This window comes from Glycine soja, chromosome 16, assembly GCF_004193775.1.
Source record: "Glycine soja cultivar W05 chromosome 16, ASM419377v2, whole genome shotgun sequence".
In the NCBI taxonomy this organism is placed as follows: Eukaryota; Viridiplantae; Streptophyta; class Magnoliopsida; order Fabales; family Fabaceae; genus Glycine; species Glycine soja.
In genome coordinates this window covers 23098661-23125563 of record NC_041017.1, presented here as the reverse complement: position 1 = coordinate 23125563, position 26903 = coordinate 23098661, and the positions used below count along the sequence as shown (strand labels likewise).

The window sequence follows — 26903 nt, the reverse complement described above, 5'->3', positions numbered from 1 at the left end:
TTTATGACCATCCATATATAATTACATAATCCAAATTAAAACTCATTCTTCACGTATACAAGTGGCATACTCAAACTGATTTTGACCGCATTATCAAGCTTCTCAATATTTAAAAAACCATTAAATTGACACTACAGATGGCTAAATGCACAAAATTGTGACAAAAAAAATAGTACAGCTTTGGTATATAACAAGGATGACCTGGAACTTCCAATGAAAGTATAAAATGCAATGACCGAGCACAGCGGTACCTTTCCTTCAGAATCTAGACTGAACCAAAACTCGAATGCATGGACGAAATCCCCATGCATTCAATTTCAACAAAAGCTATTCTGCACCTAGAACAAGTCCTTACCTGGTTTAGACATTCCTGCTAATTGAATCACCCAATTCTGGGTGGCTGAAATCATCCATGCCTAATCACAAATCATATTATTCAATTTTTGCATATATCAGATGATACCCAACTGTTTCTGAAACTCCAACGAGTGGTAAGTTGCAAGGTAATCTATCCTCAAACATCATGATTTAGAATTGTCCTTTCAATCAGACTAGCCAAGCAAGTCACTAAACAAGTTGGGGTTCTGACCTGAGGGTGTCACACCCATCTTCCTGACTTTTGCATCCTTTTGCAAAGAATCTTTAACATTTGGACCCTTTACAGACTGTGACAAAGGCGTCACTGTTGTTTCTACAGTAGTACCTCTGGCAGCTGCATTTGAAAACTCTGATAGAAGATTCACATTATCCCCCCTCACAGGGATAGAATAGTCACCACTGCCGCTCTCTCTACTTTCAGGAGTCTCTGCATAGAGTGCCATGATATCTGGTGCATTCGTAACAGCAGCACCACTACGATTTGCTGTAGAACTAAGGTTTGGGTCAAGAAGTCCTTCCAGTTGCTTGAATGGGTCCACAGAGGGAGGTGCAACAGTGACAGTTGGTTCTCCCAAGTCAAGCAAATCTGGAGGAGGAGATTGTTGATTAGTTTTCTCCCGAGCTACTTCACTGGGTACAGCTGCGGCTTTTGATTCCTGAGTTCTGTCTGCAGCACTAGTACTAGCCTTTGGAACCTTATTGCTAGTTGATGATCTTTTCTCAGTTTTAGTTGAACCACCAAACAATTTATCTGCAAGTTTTTGCTTTTCAGGAGAAATTTCAATCCGTTGCTTTCTTCTATCATAATTATCACGTCCTTTTGAATTTACAGCAGTTGCAACATCCATCTGAGTCACCCCATTCACTGAGTTTTGGGAAGTAGAAGTTGAGGAAGATGATGCTGGGGATGAATAAATTGGCCTACCCCATTTCTTCTGAACACCATCAAGCTTCAGCTTAAGCCCTGAGGATCCTGTCTCTGATGCTCCCATTGATGAGATCGGGTGAGTCTCCCTAGAATACAATGGCTCAGGTACTGGAACAAGGTCTGTTGAGGATGAAAGTGAAACTGGAGCAAGTTTTGACGGCATTGGAGGCTTTGGAACTTCATATGCCTCAAATCTCAGACCATGTTGTGCAGATTCATGTTGATCCTGGCTTCTGAAGTTGCTCACATTCACCATTCCATTGCGCTCATCCTCCGGAATGTAGGGCAGAGCACCCCTTTCCAGAGACTGCTGGACATATTCATACAGGAAAGAAAGATTCTTATCAACCTGCATAGAAGATTCAACACAAAAATCTTAGGTCAGAAAAATAGGTTCATATGGTGATATGCATCATTCAAAAGCACATTATTACATTATAGTGAAAATAGAAGAATATGTATATGTTACAAATTTAAAAAGTTAAACATGTCAACAACTCAATGGTCAAAAAATGTTTCAGGAAAAGACATTAATTGACAGATCCATGACCATCAAAGTTTAAAACAGACAAGAATAAAGATTTGGGAAGAAGAGATTCCGTTATCTGAATTTTGAATTAAAGTGGCAATAGAATTCGACTACAGGAAGAAAACCACACTAAGCAAACCAGCAAAGCAACTACAGAACAGTTGAGATGTAGACAATGTATAATTGTGAATTCATGATGCATCCTTTCACCAAAGAAGATTTACAATGGCATGAAGGGAGAACTATTTTTATAGCTTTTCAATAATATGGAAGCATTAGAAATCCAGGAGGACAAATACAATGACTTACCATCATAGAATTTGAGTTGGAGAGCCAGAATATAAGATGAATAATGGTAAAGTTGTTGGTACTGATGATATTCCTATTGAAGTTTGGAAATGTATAGGAGAATAGAATATCATTTGAATCACTAAGCTATTTGATGAGATTTTGATATCTAAGAAAATACTAGATATGAGTAGATGAGGAAAACTTAGGTTCCAATATATAAGAACAAAGGAGGTATTCAGAATTGTGTACATTACAAAGGGATAGTCATGTTTCAAAAAATCATGTTTGGTGTTCAAAGTGGATTATGAGAACGCATATGAATCTGTGAGTTGGGGATTCCTAATTTATATGATGAGAAGAATGGGCTTCTGTTCGAAATGGATCCAATGGATAGAGGGTTGTCTGACATCAGCATCGGTTTCAGTTTTGGTGAATGGTAGCCCTTCGGCACAATTTTTATGATACGAACCAATGAATAGTATAATAATGAAACAGTAATTATGAATCAATGGGGTGGAAAAGAGAGCTTTATTATAATGAGAAAAGGGAAAACAGTACAGAATTTAGGAATCACAAACCCCTAGGATTTGCCAAGAGCTAGGCTCATTCAATAGAGAGGACAGTACTCTCTATCCTATTTGCACTAAAAGCCAAAATGCCAAGATCCCCCTAAAATTCCTTTCTGACTCCTTATAACTAGGAATGAAAAAGCCATGATGCTCTCTCCCTTCAACACGTCATATCAACAATAACAACTTCAGCCACTAATTCCCTTTGTGCCCTTCCTTCTAGAATAGACGTATAAGATCCTGGGACCACCTGTGGTGTGATGAATTAATTGTTCTGGTGTCCTATCTTCTGCTGCCACGTGGATCCTATCAACACCCCCTCCTTCAATATTGACCTTGTCCTCAAGGTCAAAGCTGGGAAACTGACTTCTAATCATAATTTCATCTTCCCACGTTGCTTCTTCTGCAGTCCTTCCTTTCCAATGAATCAAGACTTGTCGGACCTCCTCATTCTGATGTTTCACCTTTCGTGTGGCTAATACGGCCTCCGGACTGTAAACTTCTATGGGCTCTTCTAACAGTTCAGGAAGCTCAGCATCATCTTGATAGGTACCCACAGCTTTTTTGAGCAGCGAGACGTGGAAAACGGGGTGTACTCTTGATCCTTCTGGTAGCTTCAGCTTATATGCCACAGGCCCGATTTTTTCAACAATAGGATAGGGGCCATAATACCTTGCAGCCAACTTTGCATTGATACGAGTAACTACGGACTGCTGACGGTGTGCTCTCAACTTGACAAACACCCATTCACCACATACGAAACTCCGGTCACTTCTTCTCTTGTCAGCTTGAGCTTTCATTTTCTCTTGCGCCCTCAACAATTGGTTCCTTAGCTGTCTGAGAGCCTCATCTCTATCCACCAGGTCTCTTTGTACAGCTTCCACTCTAGTTTCGCCTTGCACCCACCTGTACAATGATGGGGGTGGTCTTCCATAGACTATCTCAAAGGGGGTCTTTTCGGTTGCGCTATGGAAAGTAGTGTTAAACCAATATTCGACCCAGTGCAACCAAGATATCCACGTCTTAGGCTGATCCGTGATGAAACATCGCAAATAAGTCTCCAAACACCTATTGACCACTTCCGTTTGTCCATCCGTTTCCGGGTGATACGCCGTACTCATTCTCAATTTGGTGCCCTGTAGTTTGAAAATTTCTTTCCAAAAACTACTAATGAAAATCGGGTCCCTGTCACTGACTATTGATAAGGGCATGCCGTGTAATCTCACTACTTCCTTACAAAAGACCTCTGCAACACTCCTTGTTGTGTACGGGTGCTTGAGGGGAATGAAGTGCACATACTTGGACAAACGATCGACCACTACAAAGACAGCTTCGTATCCCTTAGATTTTGGTAATCCGATGATGAAATCCATGGATATATCTTCCCAAATCTGGTTGGGTACAGGTAGGGGTTGTAGTAAGCCCCCGGGTGAGGTTGCCATGTATTTCTGTCGTTGGCAAGTGTCACACCGTCTCACAAACTCCTGCACATGATTTTTCATACCAATCCAATAAACATTGGCAGCCAATCTTCTATAGGTTTTGTAGAATCCAGAGTGTCCCCCTTGTGGTGTGGAATGGAACTCTTCTAGAAGTGTAGGAATCACTATTGAATGAGCGGATAAAACTAACCTTCCTTCATATAACAGCACCCCGTGTCGATACTCATAACCGGGCCACTTATCTGGGTTTTGTTGCACTTCAGACATAATCTTCCGCAACCTTTCGTCTTTATCATTTTCTGCCTTGATTTGATCTTCCTGCAGCCACTTAATTTGGGAGTGTAAAACCTGCAATTCCCCTGTTTCATGTATTCTAGACAAGGCATCAGCACCCTTGTTTAGCCTTCCCTGCTTATACACAATTTCGAAATCATAACTCAGCAATTTGGCCGTCCAATTTTGTTGTTCTTTGGTGACTATTCTCTGCTGCAGTAATTGTTTGAGAGATTTCTGGTCGGTGGAAACCACGAACTTCCTCCCAAGCAAGTAAGGACGCCAATGTTGAATTGCCAAAACTACAGCCATCAATTCTTTCTCGTAAGCTGACTTGGTTAGATTTCTAACCCCCAGCGCTTTACTGAAGTATGCTATGGGTTTTTTGTCCTGCATCAATATCGCGCCTATTCCACTCCCTGAAGCATCACATTCAATTACAAATTCTTTAGAAAAATTGGGCAAGGTCAAAACTGGCGCGGTGGTGAGTCTCTTCTTCAATTCATCAAAAGTTTTTTGAGCTTCCACCCCCCATTTGAATCCGTCCTTCTTGGTAAGTTCAGTGAGAGGTTTGGCTATTTTTCCATAATCACGAATGAACTTACGATAATAACCGGTGAGGCCTAGGAACCCCCGTACCCCTTTTACGTTCTTAGGTTGAGGCCAGCTGAGCACACTGTCCACCTTCCTGGAATCCACTGCTACTCCTTCTTCCGTAATCATATGCCCCAAATACTCAATACTTCTTTGCCCAAAATAACGCTTCTTCTGGTTAGCAACCAAACTGTGAGCTGCTAACAACCTTAACACTTCCTCTAAGTGATGCAAATGTGTCTCCCAGTCCTTGCTGTAAACTAGAATGTCGTCAAAAAACACCAGAACATTCTTTCTCAATAAGGGACGGCAGATATCGTTCATCAGACCTTGAAACGTGGCCAGTGCATTGGTAAGCCCAAACGGCATTACAAGAAACTCATAGTGGCCTTCATGAGTTCTAAAAGCTGTTTTTCCCACATCTGAGTCTTTAACTCTCACTTGGTGATACCCTGATTTCAGATCTAGTTTGGAGAAATACCTGGCTCCGTGAAGCTCATCCAACAATTCTTCAATCACCGGAATTGGGAACTTATCCGGAATGGTAGCCTTGTTCAATGCCCGATAATCTATACACATCCTCCATGTACCATCTTTCTTTTTGACAAGAATAACAGGGCTGGAAAACGAGCTGGTACTGTGACGAATTATCCCTGCCGCTAACATCTCCTTGACTTGCTTCTCTATCTCATTTTTGTGATGATGAGGGTATCTGTAGGGACGAACATTCACCGGTCCATGTCCGTCGGTGAGGGTGATAGCGTGGTCTCTGTTTCGCTTTGGGGGCAAACCAGTCGGTGTTTGGAACACGTGCTCAAACTTATTCAACAACACCTCCATTTCTGCTTGCTGTTGTATGGATAATTCATTTACCCCTTCCCCTTTGTGTTTTACATTGTCCATTTCCCATAGCAGGCCTTGAGAAGTGGGTTTGGGCCTATTTAAAATACTTTGTAACGCCACAGTTTGTCTCCTGCACCCCTCGTGTCCCTTGAGAGTAACCCATGATTTGTCCTTCCAAAAGCTCATGGTTTGTTGTTTCCAATTGGTGATAGTGTCTCCTAAAGTCTTAAGCCAATCAATGCCTAAAACCACATCAATACCTCCCAACTCAAACAAGTGCATTTCCGGATTCATTTTCAAGTCTCCAATACACATCTCCAACCCTCTACACACCCCTTGTGTGGAGATTTGAAATCCATTACCTAGCTTGACATTCATTTGGGCCGTGGGCTCTATGGGCCAATCCATTTGGTGGACTAACTTCTGTGAGATAAAATTATGGGTGGCACCACTATCAACTAGGATTAGTACCTCCACCCCTCGTATTGTGCCTTGAAACTTCATGGTGTGGTGAGTCTCATGAGCAATGTGGTGTAAATTGAGTATGCTCATCTCCCCCTTCTCGTCTTCTTCCTCTCCTATCTCCACAGTCAAAATCCTCTCCTCATCTTCCTCGTTTTCCACATCGTCTACTATTAGCACCCTTAGTTCTTTGGCCGGACAACGGTGCATTGGCCCAAAGGGATTTTTGCACTTAAAACACAAACCCTTTTGTTTACAGTCCATCAGCTCATTGTAAGTGAGTTGTGTATACCCCCTATCACGAGGCCCAGTTCTCTTTCTATCTCCTTTTGGCCCATCAGTGTTGCTTTTCAAACCCTCATTTCTGCTTCCTTCTCTCCTTCTCACCATGACCCAATCTGATTGTGACCCATTTTTATGAGATCCACTACCAGATCCAAATCTAGGCCCACGATTGGGCTTAAGCTCACTTCCTCCTTCAACCTCCCTCTCCATTGCTCTAGCCACCTGTAAGAGTTTTGTTCGCCTCATTTCACTCAAGGCAGCGAAACTCCTCACCCTTCCTTTTATCTCCGGTTTCAGCCCATGGAGGAAGTATCCTTGATACTGTTTCTCCGGTAATCTGGGAATTTGAGCCACCAAATACTCAAATTCCGTGATGTAATCATCAATCGTCCCTTCTTGTTTAAGATCTGTCAACTGTTCGTAAACATCACCTTCCCCATGGCCTCCGTAACGTTCAAGCAGAGCTTCCTTCAGCTTCTCCCAACTCAGATCCTCATTTTCTCGCAGAATCGAGTTGAAAAAATGAATCGTCGGCCTGTCCATACATAACTAGGCTAGACTCACCTTTACCGCCGGCGTAGTTCCTTGTACTCGAAAGTACACCTCAGCACACGAGATCCAACCAGCAGAATCGTCACCGTCAAACGACGGCAGCTCCACCTTCTTGGCTGACTGACGAAACTCTAGTGTTACATCGTTTTTCACCTCACTAGATTCCGGTTTGTCCTTCTTCTCCGGCGTACCTCCCTCCGTCGCTATCGACTTTCCCAGGTGTTTCTCCATCAACGCGACTATGTTCGCGTAACTCTCCCGCATCGTGGTTTGTACGCCAGCAATCGAAGCTCGTACTTCATTCAGTCCTTCCTCCAAAGCTTCGACTCGATGGTCCATTCTGGAAAATGCGGTAAGTGTAACCTTTCTGTTTGGCATTCACTGGTACCTCTCTCGACTTATCCGGCAGGTCGGACCAGTTGATACGAACCAATGAATAGTATAATAATGAAACAGTAATTATGAATCAATGGGGTGGAAAAGAGAGCTTTATTATAATGAGAAAAGGGAAAACAGTACAGAATTTAGGAATCACAAACCCCTAGGATTTGCCAAGAGCTAGGCTCATTCAATAGAGAGGACAGTACTCTCTATCCTATTTGCACTAAAAGCCAAAATGCCAAGATCCCCCTAAAATTCCTTTCTGACTCCTTATAACTAGGAATGAAAAAGCCATGATGCTCTCTCCCTTCAACACGTCATATCAACAATAACAACTTCAGCCACTAATTCCCTTTGTGCCCTTCCTTCTAGAATAGACGTATAAGATCCTGGGACCACCTGTGGTGTGATGAATTAATTGTTCTGGTGTCCTATCTTCTGCTGCCACGTGGATCCTATCATTTTACCTTAGAAAGGGCTTAGACAAGGAGATCCATTATCTCCTCTCCTCTTCAATATGGTGGTAGAGGCACTCAGTGGATTGATGTCCCAAGCGATTGAGAAGGGGTTGTTTAGGGGATTTTTATGTGGTAAAAACAAGGTGGAGATTAGCTTGCTTCAGTATGCGGATGACATAATATTTTTTGGGGAGGCATCGATGGAAAATGTTAGAGCAATCAAAGCAATGCTGAGGGCTTTTGAACTTGTATCAGGCCTCAAAATCAATTTTGCTAAAAGTGGGTTTGGTGCTTTTGGAGTGTCGGATGGGTGGAAAAACGTTGCCGTTGAATACCTCAATTGTAGTTTGTTGACATTCCCTTTCACATACCTTGGTGTTCCTATTGGAGCAAATCCGAGATCATCTCAGACATGAGACCCTATCATATCTAAGTGTGAGAGAAAATTGGCAAAATGGAAGCAGAGACACTTGTCTTTTGGGGGGAGAGTGACTCTCATAAAGTCAGTGCTAACGTCCATTCCTATTTACTTTTTATCTTTTTTCAGGGTGCCTAAGAAGGTGGTGGACAAGCTTGGGAGACTTCAGAGAAGGTTCCTATGGGGTGGGGATCACGAGCAAAGTAAAATAGCTTGGGTAAAATGGGAAACGGTGTGCTTGCCAAAAGAAGCTGAGGGGGCTGGGAGTCAGACATTAAGTCTTTTAACATCTCACTATTGGGCAAATGGAGATGGAGCTTATTTCAGAGCCAAAAGGAGCTGTGGGCTAAGGTATTGGTCTCAAAATATGAGGGTTGGAGGGGTTTAAGTGAAGTAACTTCAGGAAGGGGTGAATCAGCATGGTGGATGGATTTAAAGGTTATGTTTAATCACCCACAGTACGAACACAATGAATTCTACAACATCATGGAGGGTTGGAAGTGGGGACAAGTTTAAATTTTGGGAGAATAGATGGATGGGTGATGAGGACACGCTACTTGCAAGATATCCTAGGTTATTTAGTATCTCTACACAGCAAAACCGGAGTATACAGCACATGGGGGCCTTCAAAGATGCGGGGTGGGAATGGGATTTTAGGTGGAGAAGACCATTGTTTGATAATGAAATAGAGATGGCGGTTTCATTCTTATCGGAGGTTGCACGTCACCCAATTCAGCCGCACATAGGTGATAAATGGGTGTGGAAGGTAGATCAAAGTGGGGAATACACGTCAAAATCTGCTTATTGTGTGTTGAGGGGGGAAATAGCTGAACACCAACAGGATGGAGCATTCAAGGAGCTATGGAAGCTTAAGCTGCCGCCTAAGATTGTTATATTTGCGTGGAGGCTAATTAGAGATAAACTCCCAACTAGAGCAAATTTGTAGACTCGACAGATTCAGGTTGAAGATGCAACTTGCCCATTCTGCAGCGAGGTGGAGGAAAGCGCAGGTCACTTATTTTTTCACTGTCACAAGATAATTCCAGTATGGTGGGAATCCTTGTCTTGGGTAGATCTGTCCGGGGCCTTCCCAAATCACCCAAGGCAATATTTCCTCCAACACATACATGGGGTGACAGAGGGAATGAGGTCTACTAGATGGAAATGGTGGCGGTTGACGCTGACTTGGACCATTTGGAAGCAAAGAAATGACATTATTTTCTCCAATGGTTCACTAAATGCCAACAGAATCCTAGATGATGCACTTTTCACATTATGGACGTGGCTTACAAACTTGGAAAAGGATTTCAACACTCACTATAACTACTGGTCTTCCAATGTTAGAGCAGGGTTTCTCAATAGAGTAGGATAGATTATTACAGCATTTTCTAGTACTAAGGATTTCTGTAATATTCTATATATAGTTCATATCTTTGGTCTAATGCATTGTCATGGGGCCAAATTTGGACTGTAATATGTATTACTAGTACCCCTGGTACTCAATTAATATATCATATTATTTTTGCTGAGCAAAAAAAAAACAAAGGGATAGTCATGCTTTGAAATTAGGAAAAATGACATTGGGGATTAAGAAAAGAGACCAGGATTGCAGTGGTTTTCCATGAACAGACTAAACACGTTAACACATTGATGAAGATTGTCACTTTATCAGAGAAAAGGTACTCTCATGGGGAAATCACCACTGACTTCATCAGCTCCACTGACCGATTGGCAGATATACTCACCAAATCCCTCAAAGGCTCACGTGCACTACTTTTGTAATAAATATGGTTCATAAGATATATATGCTCCACTTGAGGGGGTGTTAAATATATGATCATTGTTAAAGATATGATTTGATTACTATAACTAGGGAATTATCATTAGCTGATAATTAGGGATTATTGTCATTAATAGTCTTGATTATGTTTCCCTAAATTGCACTGTTATTCAGTTATAAATAAGAGTATACATGTGTGATACTACACACAATTACATTAAACCCTTTCTATATGGTATCAGTAGATTTCTAGGTTATTTTATCCCTTTCTCTTTCTTCTCTTTTTTTACTTTCCTTCAGCCGCAGCCTGCCCTTTTTTTGTCGCATGAACAATAACTGTGCTGCCACCCAGCTGCTATTTCGCCAATGTGACCCATCGATTGGAAGCGTCACCCTCCGGTGAACCCAACACCGCCAACCGCGCCACCAGACTCTGACGTGCGAATCTCACGTGCCACCACTTGTTTCAGAGGAATATTCTACTCTTATGCCCTTTACTACTGATGCAAAGACCTTTTACAAACAACACGGACAGTTCTTCATGGTGGTTGCTTTTGCTGGACTCACTGGACCTTAAGGCAGTCCGTGACCAGATTTTATCGAACCCCATAGTTCCTACCTATGACTTAGTTTAGGAATAGTTGTTGTGTCTCTCCATTTCACATAGCTTTGGACCCTCTTCCACTTCTACCGGGGATTCCTCTGCCCTTGTCTCTCACTCCTCTCATTGTGGAGGTCGTGGTATTCACTGCCACTACTGCAAGAACTAGGATCATGTTGAAGCAAATTGTCGCATCAAAGCTAGGGAATTGTCCCAATCAGTTAATGTAGCCCAAGTCACCACCTCTGCCTCAGATATTACTATCTCCACTACAGAATATAATGAGCTTCGAGCAGCCAACAAACCTGCATCAACTGTTACCTTTGTGGCTCAGTCTGGTAATCATGTAGCCTTTGTTTCTCAGTTCTCCTTTCTTGGACCTTGGATTCTTGATTTTGGTGCCTCTAATCATATGATTGGTACCAATCTATTTTCTCTTCCTTCACTTTTCCAGAAACACCCTCAAATTAAAGTCCGAGTCATCGAACAAACACACCCTCTTCCTCAACTCTCATTAAATTTTGTTTTATTTGTTCCTGGTTGTCCTTTTAATTTAATATCTATTAGCAAACTCACCGCACTCTTGATTTTTCTATCCGGTTTGTTAATAATACTGTTCTTGTACAGCATTGACGCACAGGACAAATGATTGGAGCATGACATGAGTCTAGAGGATTATATCAGCTTACGCCTTCAGTTGCCTATGTCTCATATGCATCTCCAGCTCTCATACATCAACGCCTTGGCCACCCGAATCTGGATAAATTGCATCTATTAGTTCCCAGTCTTTCTAATGTTATGTCCTTTCAGTGCGAGTTGTGTCAACTAGGTAGACATAATCGTATCAGTTATGATTCTCGTGTCAATAAGCACGTTGTGTCACCTTTTGTCTTAGTTCACTTTGATATTTGGGGTCCCAATCGAGTCTGTTCCACATTAGGACATTTTGATTGTCACGTTTATAGACGATTTCCCTCATTGTACTTGGGTTTTTCTAATGAAGAATCGTTCTGATGTTTTTTTCTATTTTTCGAAGTTTTTTTGCTGAGATTCAAAATTAGTTTGGCTCCTCAATTAAAATTTTACGAATTGATAATGCAAAAGAATATTTGTCGTCCCAATTTCAATCCTTTTTATACTCGCAGGGGATTCTTCATCAAACATCATGTGCCCACACGAAAACAAAATGTTGTTGTGGAACGCAAAAATTGTCACTTGGTGGAAACAGCTCGCACCCTTCTTCATCACTATAATGTTCCACTTTGCTTTGGGGAAACGCTCTTTTTACTGCTTGTCATCTGAATCATTGCATGCCTTCATTGGTTCTCAATAATCAAATTCCTTATTCCATCTTAAATCCTAAACATGACCTTCATTTTGTCCCCTCCATGTGTTTGGAAGTACATGTTTTGTCCATGATCTCACTCCAGGTAGAAATAAACTCTCTACCAAGTCTCTAAAATGTATTTTTCTAGGTTACTCCTGCCTCCAAAAGGGTTACCGATGCTTCTCTCCTCAACTTCAACGATATCTGGTCTCTGCTGATGTTACAATCTTTGAGACTACTCCTTTCTTTTCTTCCACCATTGAAGATGTCCCTCTAGAGGTTCCACCTGTTGTTCCAGAACCACTCGTTGCTCCTGCTCCTGCTCCAAGTCCACCTCCACTATTGACATACCACTGACGGACACAGGCACTACTGGTAGCACCACCTACTAGTCCTCCAGCATCATCTACTCCAAACATTTGTCCACCACCATTGCCTACATCTGAATTTCCCATTGCCCTACACAAAGGTGTTCAGTCCACTCATAATCCCAATCCTTTATAGGCTTTTACTCTTTAGTGTGACCGTTTATCTCCCTCCTATTACTCATCTTTGGATTCTGTGTCTATTCCAAAGTCTATAGGTGAAGCCATGGCTGACCACAATTAGCAACAGGTGATGCTAGCAAAAATGGTTGCGCTAGATGCCAGCAACACATGCGAGCTTGTTCCCCTGCCTCCCAACAACTCCACTATTGGGTGTCGTCGGGTCTATACAATGAAGATTGCACCAGATGGCACTATTAATCGCTACAAAGCTCGCCTAGTGGCTAAGGGATATACTCTTTTCTGGTCTTGATTATGGCCACAATTTTTCACCAATGGCCAAAATGACCTTTGTTCGACTTTTTCTTGCTATGGCCACAATCCAACATTGGCCTCTTCACTAGTTGGACATCAAAAATGCCTTGCATGGTTAGTTGCAAGAAGAGGTGTACATAGATCAGCCACCCGGTTTTATAGTCTTCGATGACTCTCGCCTTGTCTGTAAGCTTTGCCACTCACTCTATGGCTTGAAGCAATCTCCCCATGCCTAGTTTGGTTGTTTCAGCTCCAATCTGCTTGAGTTAGGCATGACTCGTTGTGAAGTTGATCAATCGGTATTTTTCCTTCATTCTAAAGCTAGATTGTGACTATCTCATTGTATATGTTGATGACAACATCATCACTGGCAATGACTTTGCGAGGATCCTTCGCCTCAAGTCTCACCTTCATAGTCAATTTCAGACTAAGGACTTGGGCCCCCTCTGGTAATTCCTTGGCATTGAAATTGCCCGATCCTCATCTCCCAGCGGAAGTTGCCTTAGACATTTTAACCAAGATTGGTATGGCTGATTGTCGCCCGAGCGATACTCCCATGGATCCTAATATGAAGCTTCTTCCGAGTCAGGGGGAGCCATCGAAAGACCCCGGAAGATATCGTCGTCTAATAGGCAGCCTTAATTACCTCACTACTATCACTAGACCAGATATCACATTTGCAGTCAGTGTGGTTAGCCATTTCATGAAGGAACCATGTGATAGTCATTGGAATGTTGTGATACAAATCCTTTGATACCTCAAAAATGCACCAGGTTGCAAATTAATATATGGAGATAAAGGCAATGCCAAAATTGTCCGCTATTTTGATGCTGACTGGGCAGGATCACCATCAGATAGGAGGTCCACTTGTGTTCTCATTAGAGAGAACTTGATCTCTTGGAGGAGCAAGAAGCAGAAAACAGTAGCTAGATTCAATGCTAAAGCTGAGTACCGTGCTATGGCAGCAGTTGCATTCGAGATTACATGGCTTAGGCAACTTCTCCAACAGCTAAAATTTGGAGACACTCAGGATACTAGACTGTTATGTGACAATCAAGTTGCTCTCCATATTTCATCAAATCCAATCTTCCATGAGCGGACTAAACAAATAGAAATTGACTGTCACTTTGTGAGAGAGAAGGTGCTCTCAGGAGAAATCATCACCGACTTTGTCAACTCCGGTGACCAAATTGCAGACATGCTTACTAAATCCCTCAAAGGTTCTCGTGTTGACAACATATGTGACAAGCTTGGTTCATATGACATATATGTTCCAACTTGAGGGAGTGTTGAAAACATGTTTTTATTACTATAATTAGGGAATTATCATTAATTGATAATTGGGGATTATTGTCATTAATAGACTTGATTATGTTTCCCTAAATTGTACTGTTATTCAGTTATAAATAAGAGTATACATGTGTGATACTACACACAATTACAATAAAACCTTTCTATACTTATAATATTGAAATAATGCAAATATGGAAATGTGTAAAGTTTCTAATGCGAGAAATTTGGGATTGACTTTATTCTTTGTATCCTTAATTAAATCCTATCTTGATTATAAAAATAAGGATTACATGTGTGGGTATTACACACATCAGAAAACACTTCGTTCACACTCTAAATTGGGAAACTATTTATAAGTCTCCATGGATTGGAGAGCCTAGAAAATATATTACGCAGACAATTAGGAAAAGAAAGGAGCCTCAAGTGGTAAACTTCTAAGAAAGATTTGGGTGCAACTTAAACCTTTTAAGGAAAAAAGAAAATTGACTAAGACAATGAAGAATCTGGATTTGAAAATAATTGTGGGGAATTGAAGAGAAGAGGGATATGCCTCACTAAATGACAAGGGAGAAAAAAAAAACATGTTAGGGTTGGGAAGGGGATTAGATTTTTCAAGTTTGTCTTAATTTTCCATTATTTTGTTGTTATTTGAACTTGATGGGTTTTTTACTTCTAGTGAACTTATGTTATGAGACTTACGATATTTGCCTATAAAGTTTTTGAATTGTGATATTTTTAGTTTGCTGTTCTTTGACATATTGTTAGCTTGTTTGGATGTGTGTGTGTAGCTATCACACATCTGCCATAACCTGCAATGCTATCCATCATATTTTCATGGCAGATTTATGGCTCGCCACCATGAACCAGCATCTGCCATTAATAACACTGGTCATCATACAGCTACAGAAATTAATTATGATAGGATGGTTATAACTGATAGAAGGTACGAAATATGAATAACTTGCAATTACTGAAATCATAACTTTGTCTAAGTCTGAATGCTGAAATATAATATCTTGAAGAGACCTTTCTTGACCACACATTTTCCATGTACTAAATACCAAAAAAGTGAGCAAAGCATTATGTATGAAAACAGGAAAAATATTATCATAAGTGTTTTCCCACCTAGATGAAGTCAGCTACATAAATCAAATAATTTCATCATAAATCATATTTACAAACTACAAACCTTTAAATCCTTGATGGTTTCTCCTATAGTTTTTCTCACTTTCCCTCTACCTCTAGCAATTGGGATACCCTTCAGCTGATCTACTCTTCTAAAATATTGTGTTTATTAACAAAGAAAGAATACAAGTGTTCTTCTCACAATTTCCAGAGCATGAGATCTCTCCCCAAAACCTTTTTTTCACTCTAAACTGAATGTCCCCAGTCTTCTCTCACTATCTATTTATTTTGCTCATTCTATCAGAAGCAAAACTAACAATTACTAACCAACCATAACTCCACCAACTAACAGAACCAGCCCATAGGACTAGCCTAAAACATTCATTTTTAATCCTATCTTGTCTAGTTCGTCCACTCATCCAATGCAATATCCACATCTTTGATAAACTGAGTTTATTCTCTTATTGACATTTTACCACTCAACATTAATTGCTGTTCAACATTGTACGCCTAAAATTTTGCCTTCAACTTGAGTTGTACCTTTGTATCACAAATAACACCTGAAACACTTCTTCCATTTCATTTTTCCTACTTGAATCCTATGTTTACATTTCCCACTATTTCTTTGTCATTTAGTATGAGACACAGGATACTTAAACTGTGACTTGAAGTATGGTATGGTCTCCAATTTTCACTTCTAAGAATAATACTATAATCTTAAAATAATATAAGAAAGGGAAAAACATTAACAATAACCTCAATATCTTCACAACTTGCATCTTGGGGCATTATTGTTTCAACAGCTCGTGCATCCAAACCAATAAGAGCTTGCAATTCATATGCACGTTGCTGCAAATCAGTGGAGTGGGATGCTAATAGTTCTTCAATAAAAGATAGACACTGCATGTAGACAAGAAAAAGTTACTCATACTGTCAGGCACTGTATCAGTCAAATATCAGCATCACGTTGTATTATATATAAAGAAAGTAGGATTCTTTCATTAACAGCCTAGCCACATGAAAAATGATATTAGATAATAATCATTCGCATAATACAATGGAAAACAAATATTTAATTATGGAGCATTTGGTGGAGGATTTTACTGACAACTTTTTCACAAGAAAACCAAGGTTCAAAATTAAGAACATATATAACTCAAGAAAGAAGAATTTCCAATAAATTTATAAATTTAACAGCTTATAATATAAAAAATGCTACTAAGCATTTGAGAAAAAAAAAACTCCCAAAGAAATTAGCAAAACCAAACATGTTACTAATCTTCATATTTCTCAGAGTAAATATTTTGTTAAATTATCAAACAAACTGAACTTTGAAACTTCATGGATTATAATAGCCATGTAAATAACAAGATTTATGCAGTTGTCAACACTTTAGAAGTCAGAAGAATTCATCAAACACAATATCATCGGAGCAATTCATTGGTATGATGACAAAGATGTACATACATTACAAAGCATAGTCACAGGTTAGATGTATAACATTTAAATATTCACTTCCATCACAGAAAGCCCATGATACAGATGAGACACAGAACTTTAACCTAAATTATTTCAGCAATTACCTCAGGTAGCATATCAACTTTCCTCCCAGCCGCTATTTCAAATGCATAAATTTTTGTTAATGCTGAAACCGCATATGCCTTCACATCAAGCAAAGTTAGTACCAATTCAAAATTGTTCAGACCGGAAGATTGAATAAATTGGTATATTAGACCAGAACAAAGGGTTAAGGCCAAAGAAGGGTCATACAACTAACAAGATGAACATCATAGCAGAAGTCAGGACGAAAATCAAGGATTAGTAGTACTATAATGTGCTCCCAATTTTGTAACATCTAACACCAATTGCAACACCATTACACTCTTAACTCAGAATCAAGAATACAAAAAATGAGATGAGGTAGGAGGAATACTACCTACACTATTATTGGTTCATTATCCAAACAGTCAATCATAGTGTGTTAAAAGGGTGTTAAAGAGTGTATTGCTAGTATTCTTCAATATAGAATATCATTACATCAATTATATTTCATTAAAAAAGCATTAAAATTTATTTGTTCTAACACATCCACACATTTACACGGAAAAGAAACAACTGGGATCTCTCCAATGAGATGAACATAGCAATGTAACTGCTAGAATATACCAAGCATCATAGCTTATTCCATGCTCAGCCAATTCAATCAGAAAGGGGATGCTTGTCCAAGCATGTACTTTTAGAAATGTAACTGCTAGAATAATACCAATCAATATAGCTTATTTCATGCGCGGCCAATTCAATCAGAAAGGGGATAATGCCTGTCCAAGCATGTATTTTTAATATTAAATAATTATCCTAATTTTCATGCCAAACTAATAACACTGATCAAATTGCAGATCTGGACAAGAATCATTTAAGCTATCTAAAAGAAGTAAACTGAAGTAATTGATTCTTGAGAATGTGTATCAGTTGAAGTGAAGAGAAACAGGTGTGAGCAAAAGATTGAAAATCCTGACAAAAACTTCTCAATAAAACTGGAATGAATCTATTGGCTATACTTACATGGAAATTTAGATTATGCCTCAAAATCAGTCCAGTTATGTCTAATTTCAAATTGGTAGCAAGTTAATTTGATAACTTTTCCCCTCTTCTTATCAGTAAAATGTTGGATTTCACTAATACAAAACAAAATAATTGGAATTAGATAAATACCTTAACAGTTTCATCATTTGAATATGCCTCTGCAACATCACATAGCTTCCCAGTGATATAGGAAGCAGAATACTTTCCATCAGCTGTGCCATATTCCCCCAGAACCCAACAGATTACCTGTAATTAGTACTACATATTATGCTAAAAGACAGATCTGACTCCTTGAAAAGTAAAACAAGTGGGGAAATATAAAACATAAAAAAAAAGGATAGAAAGTTAGAAACTACTTGAAGAAATGCTGACGGAAGCTTTGGCTCCCCAATAATTTGCAAATATGACTCAACCTACGTCTCAGAAAACAGCTTCAGTTCAGTAACATGTGCATGCACATGAGCAATTCTGTAGTGGACATATACACAATAAAAGGGTTCAATTATCAAAATAACATACAGCAGATGATCTCAACTGACTATATGCAGCATCATCATCCTCTCCAAATCCTTCACCAATCAATCGCATTAAATTATGGGCCACCTTAATATTCACAAGATCTCCAGCATGCTCAAAGACTTTATTCATGGTCTGCAAAATCAAAGAACAAGGTATTATTGGTTATCAATGAATGTTTGCAAAACATAAATAATTCAAAATCAAGAACATAAATGCAGCAACACCATTACCTGTATAAACCAATGATTACTAGGAGCAAATTGCTCTGCAAGTTCGACACATCGAGATGCTATATATGTTTTATAATGATCATCACTTATGCTAATCATGTAATCAATCATTCTGTCAACAATCACTTCGACATTGGAAGACTTGGTCATTTTGTAGAGTAGTTCAAAAGTTTTTCGCTTCAGAGTATCATCAGGGTCCTGCACCATACAAATTGAATTTAATTTGAAGTTCTGAACTGCAAAGTTTGGGATTAACTTAAAATATTGAAATATATTCCAAAATCTCACAAATAAGTGTGTCATTCTAAAGAGTAAAGACCAATTGAGATTCTTTACTAGTTCTCAAAAGCAAAATCTGTTTGAGTTCAAATACAATTGGTGAGTAACCACTAAGTGGAACCATCTAACAGATTAAAATTTGGTAGAAAAAATAGATAAACAGAGAGATAGAGGGGCAACATCTAATTACTAAACACAAGGAGGATCATTTAATAGATTAAAATTAGGATGATTCTCATAGTCAATCCAGGTATTGAAGATATTTTTTCTATTTTATTCTATATTAATTCAAAATTAAATAAATTGAAATAACAATTGGCAGTTACTCAACTCCTAAAGATGTCCAAACATCTGCGATTAGTGATGCAGCTTCTACAAGGATGATAAATCTTTCATCGATAATTAATTCGACAATGGTATAAATTTGATTTCGAAGATACCAAATTGGATCAATATCACGAATAACAATATCTGAGAACCTTCCTTAAAGGAGAACTGAACAAAAATTCCCTTTCAAGGGAAGACAGGGGGAGCTTGATTACGCACCTGGCTTACTCTTTGTTTAGTTACTGAAAGCACTGATGAATGATCATCCTTATTTTACAACTCAGGAAAGATAGAATACAGAAAAAAAGAAAATATATATATATATATAGAGAGCATTTAGGGATGTTCCATATTTTGATTCTTCCGTATCAGAGCACATTTGTCGTAATTATTGGAATAATTGTTGGAGACTCAAATGGTGGAGTGGATATGCAAGCATGATAACTTATACGTTGTTCTATATCTCGATGAATCTGACACATGACAGGCATTATTCCATGACTGCATTTTTGGTAAAGATTAATTTCCCAAATATAACAACTTATTTTCCAAAAAGCTCTTTTAGAAAGCTGGTAGAAATAAACTATTTTACAAAACATACACGTAATTTAGGACCAGTTTGTTTAAACTTATTTATTGAAATAAGTTCTTGTTTTAATAAAATAAGCAGCTTTCTGTTTTTTTAGTGTGTTTATCTAAACTGTTTCTGCTTAAAAAAAATCAGTTTTGTGCTTATTTTAAGAAGCAAAACCCATCTTCTTCTTAAAAAAGCACTTATATAAAAAGCGCATATTTTAAAGTTACTTTTTTAAGTTTAAACAAACTCACTCTTATTGTCTTACTAAGAATTTTGCCAAATTTTTCATAATGTATTTGTAAGATGTGACAAAGGCAGCAGAGAAACTCACTCTTATTTTCTAAAGGAAATGGGTTTATCATGTGGGGAAGATGACAGCAAGGTTAAGGGGATGTTATTATACATGGAGAACAGGGATGTTATGATGGCAGCAGAGAGGGGAGTTAAAAATCACAATCATGATAATTCTGTCTTATAATTCCAGAGGTTTGGGGAGGGGGGTTAAGTGGACTGCTATAAGAAGGCTGATTTCAAAACACAAGGTGGACCTTGTGTGCATTCAAGAAACTAAAAGGGAGAATTTTAACAAGAATATTTGTCATGCCATCTGGGGGAATTCCACTGCTCAGTGGGATTATGTTCCTTCTGTGCAAGCTGCTGGTGGGCTGCTTTGTATGTGGAATAACTCTATTTTTGAGGTTGAAAGGAGGGAGAAAGGAAGAAGTTTTTTAATGCTTGAAGGGAGATGCACTCACAATAACCAGAGGTTGATAATTGTCAATGTTTATGCTCCATGTGATTTTGCTGAGAAAAAAGCATTATGGGATGATATATGGCAGCTAAAAGTCTCTAACTCAAGGGGTTTATGGTGTGTTCTTGGGGACTTTAACAGTATTAGAAGTTCAGAGGAAAGGGTTAGTTTATCTCAAAGAAGGGTAGACTCACAAGACATTTCAGCTTTTAATCAATGGATCTCTGATATGGAGCTCCAGGAAATTAAATCAGTGGGTTCTAACTATACTTGGATTAGGCCTAATGGTTATGTAAAGAGTAGGCTTGACAGATTCTTGGTCTCGGATCAATGGTTATTTGTGTGGCCTGAGAGCTGCCAACATGTTCTGCAACGGGATTTATCGGACCATTGTCCGACCATTCTGCAAACTAATATGGTGGATTGGGGTCCTAAGCCCTTTAGGGTTTTTGACTGGTGGCTGCAGCAGAATCAATATCAGAAAATGGTGAGGGATACATGGTGTAATGATCAGCAGGGAGGTTGGGGGAGCATTGCTTTAAAAAATAAGCTGAAAAACTTGAAAGCTGCTATAAAACAGTGGAGTAAGGATGAGGGGAAAATTGATGCTAACAAAATATCCAGCATCCAGCAGAAACTAAATGAGATGGAGGATTTAGCTTCTAATCGTATTTTATCCGATCAAGAGCTCAAAATCAGAAACTCCCTTCAGCAGGATTTATGGAATGCTTCAATTGCTGTGGAATCACTTTTGAGACAAAAGTCTAGGATATCATGGTTGAAGGAGGGGGACTATAACTCTGGGTATTTCCATAGAATAATAAATCACTGGAGAGCTTATAATGCTATTCCAGGTATTTCTATTGATGGTGTGTGGGTGCAGCAACCTATCTTAGTGAAGAATGCAGCTGTTAATTATTTCCAGGCCAGGTTTACTGAACAGGATTATTCTAGGCCTTATTTGGATGGGGTCCCCTTTAAATCTATTTCTCAAAGACAGAGAGCAGCTGATTGTCCCATTTTCTGATCTAGAGATCAAGGAGGCTATGTGGAGTTGTGGAGGTGATAAATGCCTTGGACCAGATGGCTTTAATTTCAACTTTATAAAAAAATTTTGGGACATCATGAGTCCAGAATTTAGAAGATTTGTGGATGAGTTCTATGCTCATGGCAGCTTTCCTAGAGGAAGCAATGCTTCTTTTGTGGCTTTAATTCCTAAGTTGACTCATCCTCAGTCATTCAATGACTATAGGCCTATATCCTTGATAGGTTGTATGTATAAAGTTATAGCCAAGTTGCTGTCTAACAGACTGAGGTCTGTAATGAATGGGTTAATTGATGAAAGGCAGTCAGCCTTTATTAAAGGAAGGCATATTCTTCATGGTATTGTGATTCTCAATGAGGTGGTTGAGGAAGCAAGGAGGAATAGGAAACCTGTGATGATCTTCAAGGTGGATTTTGAAAAGGCCTACGATTCAGTTTCTTGGTCTTTTCTGGACTACATGCTGTTCAGGTTGGGTTTCTGCTCAAAATGGAGATCATGGATATCAGCTTGCCTCCACTCAGCATCTATATCTATTTTGATTAATGGCAGCCCTTCTAAGGAATTCTCCCCTACAAGGGGTTTGAGACAAGGGGATCCCCTAGCTCCCTTACTTTTCAATATTGTAGGTGAAGGTATTACTGGTATGATGAGACAAGCAGTCCACAAAAACCTTTATAGAAGCTTCTTGGTTGGAAAGAAAAAGGAGCCTATCAACATTTTGCAGTATGCTGATGACACTGTCTTTGTAGGAGAGGCTGTGTGGGAGAATATTCTTGTTATAAAGGCCTTATTAAGAGGCTATGAACTAGCTTCTGGTTTAAAGATTAACTTTGCTAAAAGTCAGTTTGGGATAATAGGGGGTGGAGTCAACTGGTCTTTGGAAGCAGCCAATTATTTGCACTGTCGACAGCTGGATTATCCTTTCCTCTATTTAGGCTTACCTATTGGGGCTAATCCATCTAGCCAGCTGGTGTGGGAGCCTCTTATTTCTAGATTCAAGTCTAAATTAGCCAAATTGGCTCAAAGAGATATATTCATGGCTGGGAAGATCACTCTTATCAATTCTGTCCTTAATGCCCTTCCAATTTATCTCCTTTCCTTTTTTAAAATTCCTCAGAAGGTAGTCAAAAAGCCGGTATCCCTCCAAAGAAATTTTTTGTGGGGTGGGGACAATGATCACAAAAAAATTCCTTGGGTCAAATGGGATGATATCTGTTTGCCTAAGACAAAGGGCGGCCTGGGGATAAAGGATATCTCTAAATTCAATTTAGCTCTGATGGGTAGATGGATATGGGCTTTTGCATCTGATCAACAGCAGCTCTGGGTCAGAATTTTAATTTCAAAATATGATGGTTGGTCAGAATTCCAAAATGCTAGTGACAAAAGGGGCTTTTCCCACTGGTGGAGAGACATTAGAAATCTGTATCACCAGTCGGACTGCAGTATTTTTAAAGACAACTTGGCTTGGAAGGTTGGGAGTGGGGAGAATATTAAATTCTGGACTGATAAATGGCTAGGGAACCAGCACACTCTGCAGCAGAAGTATAATCAGCTTTTCCACATAAGTAGACAGCAAAAGGACCACATTTCTCAAATGGGACATTTTAATAATAATAGCTGGAGGTGGGACATGAGGTGGAGGAGGAATCTCTTTGATCATGAAAGCCAGTTGGCTGTGCAGTTTATGGAGGAAATTAGTTCTGCTCCTATTCAAAGGCAGGTGAAAGATAATATGCTATGGTTGGCTGAATCTAATGGTCAATATACTACTAGATCAGTCTATAGCTTATGCTTGAACACCACTTCAGTATTTTCTGATGGCAATATCTTTAAGACTATATGGCAGCTGAATATTCCCCCTAGGGCTGTGATCTTCTGTTGGAGATTACTTAAAAATAGACTACCTACCAAGGTCAACCTTCTAAGAAGAAATGCTATTACTCAGGAAGACACCTGTTCCTTATGTGGCTGTGTGCAGGAGGATGTTTATCATTTGTTTTTAAACTGTAAGCTGACAAATGGCCTGTGGTGGGAATCTATGCGCTGGGTTCGGGTAGTAGGTCCCCTTCCCATTAACCCGGTTCACCATTTTTATCAGTTTTGTGAGGGGTTTGGGGCAAATGTGAATCACAGTACAAGATGTGGGTGGTGGATTGCTTTAATTAGTTCTATATGGCAGCATAGGAATCTGTTGATTTTCCAAGGAAAACCTTTTGATCCCTGTAAAGTTATGGATCATGCTATTTTCTTAGCTTGGTCATGGTTAAAGGCTAAGGATAAAAAGTTTAGTACTAGCTTCCACTATTGGTCCTCTAATATTTCCAATTTCGTTGCCTAGTTGGGGTTGGATCTGGCTGTTTTATGGCTTTGTTGATGGTCTTTTTGGAGGGTAGCACCTTGGTGCTTTGTATTTATATTTTCTGGTACCACTGGTACTGGTTGTTTTATCAATAATATATATATTTTTCAGCCTTCCAAAAAAAAAAAAGATGTGACAAAGGCATTTTTTTCAGCCTGACCACATCCTTACGCATCCGGATAACAATTTATTCTCTTTCTGAATTTGTGTGCAAGAGGATAAATCTTTCATAATGAATTTCCAAGACAACACACAAATGGGAAATGGCCAACGGTCTCTGATACAAGTATAAAAAACCTTCATAGACAAAGAACAGAAACTGCAAAATTGTTAAGAACACATAAGTTTTAGAGAGCATATGTTATTTAATTCCAGAATTTGTTGAATGTGTAAGTTTAATGCTGAAGCAAACAGGTGATCATCCAAACATATAACAATTCCAAATGCTTATTTCTTTCAGAAATGTAAAAATCATCAGTACATGACTATACAGATAACATCACATGTTCTTTGCATTTGCATATGCTCTATAATTTTTTCACAAAAAATAGTTATTTGTCATCCACATAACAGAGATATTTGCTGTTATTTTCTATATATAAATAATAACTTACATTAAAAGAAAAACAACCTTCTAAATAGTTAACATAAAGGGGAACAAACATACAACAATTTATAAGACCAAAATCGAAACCAGGCTATGCAAAAGCCATCCATCTTAACTCTTCAGCATTCAAGACAAAGAGATCCTCACCTCTAAGCAGTCAATGACAGCCAGTTGATGCTGTTCTGCAACATGTGGACTTATCTTTATCAGCCGACCAAGCGCATCAATGCCCATGTACTTAAGATTATGACTGTCACTCTGCCCACATAACATCAACACACATGTAACACAACATAGCCCATTAACAAACACATTATACACAAAATTCAAATACAATTCACTTCCACCACCACCAAAAAACAAACCTTCAAAAACTTCGCATTGACATCTGCAGCCGCTTCTAACAACTTAGCATTGGGATATATGGAAGAGACACAGCATATGCACCCATAAAGAATAGCATTCCCTATATTACTCGATGAATCGCCCTTCCTAATTATTTCCCCAATTACCGTATACATCTGCTCACTAGCCTGCTTGTCGCCACTCCCTAACAACGCAAGTATTTTCAGCAACTTAATCTGCAAATTTGCTCAAATCAGAAGGCAATTCAACAACACAGATGTTTTCAGCAACTTGGACCCTGTTTGGATAAACTTCTCCATAAGCACTTAAAGGAGAAGAAAATACAAACGTAAGATGATGAACTGAATTTCTCCCACAGGCTTTAATCAACTGTATGTTTGGATTGAAGTTTTGAAAGTACTTTAGCAGATTCTAATGCATAATAACCAATTCCAATACACCAAATCAAGAAAAAAAAAAGTGTTGCTGCAGACTAAAAGTACTTTTGGGTTCTCCAACTTTAATCCAAACATGAACTTATGTTTGGATGCACTTATGTTTAAATTAAAGTTTGGAAAATACTTTTGTGAATTCCAATGCACCAAATGAAGAAGGAAATTTGGGTCCAAACATGCACTTACACGCTTAACTGTTGTAAAAATCTCTCATTTAACTTCTCCATAAACCAAAATGCACAAGTTAATTTTAGCTTAAGGGATAAACCCAATTCATTTTAGCTTCCTACTTTCTTCTCCTACAAGTAATCATGTAAGAGTCCATGTAAACAGGGTTTTAATCTGCACATTTTCTCACAGATCAAACGCATGACAGACCTGAATGAACGGTGCCGGCATCTGGTGATAGTCATAGCTCTTAGGCAACCTGTGTTCCGCAACCTGTTTAAGAATGCTCACAAAGCTAACCACAAGATCCTTATAAGGGCTAGGATCAACCGCAATGAGGTCAAACAGAGGGCACAAGGTAGCACCCATTACGCCAGGGTCATTATCACACAACTTCTTCCGAAAATTCGAGATCAAATGTGAAACGGAGGACGGCGACTTGTGGTGGAACCGGTGCAGCGCCATGACGGCCTTCTTCCTCACGGCGTCTTTCGGGTGGGCGAGGAGGTCGACGACGGAGGGCAGGACGGCGGGGATGGTCTCCTCATTGATGAGGCGGCAGACGGCGCTGAGAGCCGCGCAGACGACGAGGTAGTTGTCAGATTTTAAGTCTTTTTGGATGGTGTTGACGATGAGGATGATGAGGTCGTCGTCGTCGTTTAAGAGGAGCGTGACGGCGAGGTAGCCGGTGCGTTTCAGCAGGAGGCTGTCGTCGTGCGTCATCTTGACGGCGTGGATGTGGCCGAACGACGCGTCGTGGCCGAGCATCTCCACGTAGAGGAGGCGGATGATGTACTCCTTCATCTTGCGCTTCGGGATGTCGGGCTCCGCGATGCGGCGTTTTAGGGTTTCGATCTCGCGCAGCACGATGCGGTCCTCCTCGGCCTTCGAGCGCGATTCGCCGATGGATTTCACCAGCTCGAGAAATTCCTTTGATTGCCCGAACCCGCCCTGCGATCCCATCGCGAGTTCGCGACCGATCGTCTTCAATTGCTCCATTTTTTGGTTATTTTCTGGTTTCAGTGATGCGTGGGATCGGGATCAGGGATTTGGATCTTGCGGCACGAGGGTGGTGTGGGGAAAGAGCCAAGTTTGGGGTTTTTGGGAATTGTGAGAATTGATGCGTGGAGTGTAAGTGAAGAATAAGAAGATGAGAGTTCAAACGGCGTCGTGTCGGACGGAGAAGCAGAGAAAGAGGGGGAGACCAAAAACAGTCGCTTCCTTCCTTGACTCGGCTGGCTGGTAGTGTAACAGAAATCAAACAAAGTGATATTATTTTTATTCGAAAAACAAAAACTAGAATGTTGTGATGTGAGTAGTGTGGTTACT

General features: G+C 39.6%; 1 protein-coding gene across 1 annotated transcript; it reads right to left on the bottom strand.

The window, feature by feature from the left end:
* LOC114390491 (AP-4 complex subunit epsilon-like) lies at positions 1–26903 on the bottom strand. Its single transcript, XM_028351228.1, has 10 exons — positions 25785–26903; positions 24972–25187; positions 24754–24864; positions 18662–18859; positions 18432–18563; positions 18269–18325; positions 18042–18158; positions 16913–16990; positions 16086–16229; positions 1–1655 (listed from the first exon to the last, which is right to left on the bottom strand). Exons 1-10 carry the CDS (start codon positions 26571–26573, stop codon positions 552–554), a joined length of 2946 nt encoding a protein of 981 aa, XP_028207029.1. The 5' UTR covers positions 26574–26903; the 3' UTR covers positions 1–551.

Excerpts from the sequence above, each read along its gene's own strand:
- LOC114390491 (XM_028351228.1), bottom strand. The coding sequence starts at position 26,573 with ATGGAGCAATTGAAGACGATCGGTCGCGAACTCGCGATGGGATCGCAG. Across the intron at positions 25,188-25,784 it reads TGCCGGCACCGTTCATTCAG|ATTAAGTTGCTGAAAATACT; the intron begins GTCTGTCATGCG and ends GCAAATTTGCAG. Across the intron at positions 16,991-18,041 it reads CAAATGATGAAACTGTTAAG|GCATATGCGGTTTCAGCATT; the intron begins GTATTTATCTAA and ends CTTGATGTGAAG.